The 4,992-nt window shown below is 38.1% G+C and overlaps 1 protein-coding gene across 23 annotated transcripts in view; it reads right to left on the minus strand.

Moving 5' to 3' along the window:
• Ubap2l (ubiquitin associated protein 2 like) overlaps window positions 1–4,992 on the minus strand; it is a 55,649-nt gene that overhangs the window by 25,229 nt on the left and 25,428 nt on the right. For all 23 annotated transcript variants that reach the window (XM_050166296.1, XM_050166295.1, XM_050166288.1 and 20 more), the window contains one exon: window positions 4,194–4,365. In XM_050166296.1, coding sequence (XP_050022253.1) covers window positions 4,194–4,365 — 172 coding nt within the window. The remainder of the gene's footprint in view (window positions 1–4,193; window positions 4,366–4,992) is intronic.

The following is a 4,992-nucleotide window of genomic DNA, read 5'->3' on the forward strand; positions in this document are numbered from 1 at the left end:
AAAAAAAAAAAAAAAAAAGTCCAAGGGCAACCTCAGCTATACTACCCGGTAAGTTCAGGCTACCTTGGACTGTGAGACCTTGATTCAAAAAAGAAAAAAGGTAACTATAAATCAAAGACACAAGTGGAAGAACAACTGTTACGCTAAATGGATATACTGTGCCTATCAATTTTTTTTTCTAAAGAACTGCACAGTACATGGTGGTGGTGGTGTGCGCCTTTAATGCCAGCACTTGGGAGGTGAATTGGTAGACAGCCTGGCTTACAGAGTCAATTCCAGGACAGGTTCCAAAGCTACACAGAGAAACCTTGTCTCGAAAAAACAAATAGACAAAATAAAGAACTTTATGTATGCTATCAGTTTTAGTCAGAGAAGTATCCTGCAATGGGGATGGTAAAAGACATGAAAGAAGAAGAGTTAAAAAAAGAAGTTAAAAAAGGAAAGAGAACAAACAAAGGGGTGAGGGTGGGGAGGTGCATATCTTCCATCTGAGCACTCAGAGCACGCATCAAAAACCAGCATGGTTTACATAGTAAGAACCAACACAGCCAGGGCTAAATAAAATGATCCTGTCTCAAAAAAAAAAAAAAAAACAACCTGGGCATGGTGGGCACACCTTTAATCTCAGCAGGAGGCAGGGATCAGAAGTAAGAGAACCTCAATAAGTTTGAGGACAGTCAGGTCTACATAGGAATTCCAGTATAGTCAGAACTACATAGAGAGCTCAAATAAAAAATGGAAGAGGGCGAATAAGAGGGGGTCAAGAGAAAGGAAGGGAACAAATATAACCAAAACTAATTATACATATGTAAATGTCAAAGTCTACAATGTAAGTTGATATATGCTAGTAACATATTTAAAAATAAAATCAATATTCATTAAACAACCAAAACTAACCAACTGGAACCTTGTTTGAATATTATTAACTAGCTAAGACAAAAGAGGAGTCATCCCAAATTTTACACTAGACGATCACCAAGTCCACACAACTTGGCCTGTTTTGGGTGTGTACAATGAATGCATGATATAGTGCTTCATGGTTTCTCTTTCTTTATTTTTATTCCAGGTATATTGATGTTTTGCCCGCATGTATGTCTGTGTGAGGGTGTCAGATCTCTGAGAACTGGAGTTAGTGAGCTGTCATGTAGGTGCTGGGTACTCTGGAAGAGAAGACAAGCCAGTGTTCTTCACCATTGAGCCAGCTCTACAGCTCCCACACAATTTATTCTTAACAGTTCTCTCCAATCCCCACAGCAAAGCCAACCAACCAACCACAGATGGAACCCTCTGAGATGACAATCAAAATAAAATTAGCCTCCATTAAGTTGATTTAGTCAGGTATTCTGTGAAAGCAAAAATGTATGACTAACACAAGAAAAAATATTTGTTTCCCACTATATCAAGACTGCAAACAAAAATCTCACAAGTTGTGCTGTTGAGATGGCTCCCTGGTAAAGTGTTTACTGATGACTTGAGTTTGACTCCACGACTCTCATGGATGCCACAACTTGTCCTTTTACTTCCACATGTGCTTGAACAGATATAATGGTATATGTGCAGATGCAAACTCACAAACAACAAATAAGCACAGTCTTTTTTAAAAAAAAAAAATGTAGAAAACCCCTCAAAAATCTATTTGAAAGTAAGAAACTGTGGAAAAGAGATGGCTTCACACAACTAATTATTATCAAACTCTTCTGAAAAATAATTATTTTTATTTTTAGTTATATACATTTGTATGTGTAAGTGAATACCTTCGATGTGGGAGTCCACAGAACCTAAAAAAGAACAACTGAACTTACAGGAAGCTTATAGTGCCAGGAACTGAACGCTGGTTCCTGTGGAAGAGTAACAAGCACTCTTGCCTACTAAACCATCACTTCAACTCTCCAGAAACATTCTTCAAATAGAAAGCATCAAAAACACAGAAGAATGCCAGGCACGTCTCACATCTGTAACTACAGCACTCTCATAGCAGAAGTAGGAGGAATTTTAAAATTAGGTTCAGGACCAGACTGTGTGTATGTGTGTGCGTGTATGTATGTGTGTGTGTGTATATGTGTGTGTGTGTATATGTATATATATATATATATACAGGTGTGTGCGCGTGTACACACACACATATGGTAAGGAGGTAAGACTGTCTAAGAAAAACAAATAAAAAAAAGAAAGTATGTGAATATGTAGATCTTTCTTTAAGAAATCAAAAACTCCAGTTCCCATAATCTATCCCTTCCTTTTCTGATATCAATACACCAACAAATAAAATAAACAAAAGCCTATGATACAAATCTATTAAATTTTGTGGGTTTTTTGCTTGTTTAAGACAGGGTCTCTCTGTGTATCCTTGGATGTCCTGGAACTTACTCTATAGAGCAGGCTGGCCTCAGAGAATCACCTGCCTCTGCCTCCTGGATGCTGGGACTAAAAGGGTGTGCCACCACTGCCCAGCTAAGATTTATTAAATTTTAAGGAAAATTGATCCTTTACATGTATTCTCAATGAAAAATAAGGAGGCTAACTCAGTTGCTAGAATGCTTCCCAAGCACACACAAGCACTGTGTATTACCATCAGCAGTATATAAAACAGGCTGTGTTGGCTGTAATGGTCTGTAATCCCATTCCCCAGGAGGCAGAGGTAAGAGATCATCCTCCACTATACAACTATAATAACAATATTATATACAATGTCTGAGGCCAGCCGGAAACATTAAAGACCATGCCACAGTAAATAAGCAAAAATTAGGGTAGGCATGGTGCACATGCCTCTAATCAACTGTTTCAGGTTTGAAGTCACCTGGGATATGCAGTAAGTTTTAGGTCAGTCAGAGCTACATTAAGAGAAGCTGTCTCAAAAAACAATGAACAGCTAGATACTGGTATCTATTACCTTACTCATTTTCCTAAGGTCTAACAAGATAGGACAAGGAAACACTCTCATTTCCATTTAAAGGCCAAGTGGAGACTATACATATACTAAAGGGCAGATCTGGAAAGACCTTAGGTTTTGGAAGTCTGGTCTACAAATGTATGCAAGTAAAGATATGATGCAATTTTCTAGCAATAGGAAACTGCTAAAATTTCATCTGTTTAGTGAGGACTGCAAAAAGAACACAAACTTGTTGACAGGTTTAGCACCACTTTCTGTTGAGGGAGTAATAGGAGGAAAAGGTTCAGTACTATAAATATTCAATAAATATATCTCAATCCATAAAACAATTCAGCCATGTTCACCTAGAGCTAGACCACCTATTAGCCAACATCATCTCTATCCATAAAGCTGTTTTTAAGGGTGACAAAGAGGCTTTATCCTGCTATAAACCTTGGCTACTTTTGAAAATGTTATGCACCCAGATAGATCACACCAAAAATCAAAATTTACTCTAAGTTCCCAAGTTTTCAACTGAAAGCAAATTGTCCTTAAACCTGAAAAATCAGAGGAACCAAGTCTCCTAAGCAGGGTGATTTTGAGTAGTACAATAATCAAGTTCCTTAGCATGAACCCTTCTGTAGAAAAAGAACAGGTTAAATTACTTTTCTATTCTTCTGTCTACTGAACTCATAAGGAAAATTACTTCAAAAGAACGAATGTTTTTTTTCTGTTATTGTTCTACTTTTATTTTGTGAGGGGGGGATTCTCGAGAAATGGTTTCTCTGTATAGCCCTGAAACTCACTTTGTAGATCAGGCTGGGCTTGAACTCACAGTAATCTGCCTGCGATGCCTCCAAAGTGCTGGGGTTAAGATGTGACCACCACTGCCCAGCTTATTTATATTTTTATCAGTCCCTTTCTGTATATAAAACACCCTTTTTCATGGCATCATAATATACCTGTGGTCCCAGCACCCAGTAGAGAGGAGGCTCACCATAATCTGGAAGCATGACTGAGTTCTGCTGAGTATAAGGGCAGCCTGCCTACTAAGAAAGACTGCCTCAAAAATCCAAACAAACCCAGAACTTTGCTTGGAATATTGGAATGTTTATTCCCATTTTAGGGAGTGAAGTACTTACTATACGACCTAAGGATTGAAAATAAGGCAAGCAGCTGGGCATAGTGCTCATGTTTGTAACCCGAGAGGCAGACAGACCTCTCCTCAGCCTACACAGTGAGAATATAAAATAAGTACTTGACAAAGGAATGACTGTGTGATGTGTTTTTTGGGGGTTACTGTGATGGTTTATTTCCTACTTACCATACTATGATGAGAAAATGTATTTCCTGAAGCAGGCTGTGATATGGCATTCTGCTTCGAATTACTGAACACCAGAGGCTGGGCCAAGGAAGGAGCCTGAGATGGATCCAGATTAGAGGAATCATTCTCCATTGAAGACGGTGTCTTCCCCAACAGAACAGCAAGGTCAATTCTAATTTGGGAGAGAAAAGGATCTTTATGAATAATAACTGAACATTCTGACATTTCCTGCACCTAACTTGAATCATGGTTACATCAATATGAAGGTTATTTTCTGATGCTAGAGTCTCAAAAGTTTTAATATGTTATGTTAAACGAAATAGCTGAGGTATAAGAGCCACTACAGCATTCAGGGAAATCCTACTGGTGCTTCCAATAACAATAGTTAAATATTTAATTTACTGATAGCATTAATTAAATGAAATAGCAATCTTCAGAGTTTGGTTTTTCTTTTTTCCTTTTGAAAAAGGGTCTCACTCTATAGTCAGGCTTGCCTCATATTTACAACTCTCTTGCCTCAGTATCCCAAGTGTTGAGATTATAAGCATGGGCCAAGATATATATCCAGCTGCATTTTTGTTGTTGTTCTGTTTTTACTTTCTTCTTTTTTATTTTTTTTTTTTTTTTGAGATAAAAATGTAGAGATGTAGCTCTGGTTGGCCTCAAACTTAAGAGATATACCTGCATTTGCCTCCTAGTACTAGGGAGGCAGAGGCAGGCAGATTGCTGTCATTTTGAAGCCAGCCTGGTTTACAGAGAGTTCCAGGACAGGCTCCAAAGCTACAGAGAAACCCTGTCT

Source organism: Alexandromys fortis, unplaced genomic scaffold (assembly GCF_014885135.2).
Source record: "Alexandromys fortis isolate MF-2015 unplaced genomic scaffold, M_Fortis_MF-2015_v1.1 scaffold_152, whole genome shotgun sequence".
Classification (NCBI taxonomy): Eukaryota; Metazoa; Chordata; class Mammalia; order Rodentia; family Cricetidae; genus Alexandromys; species Alexandromys fortis.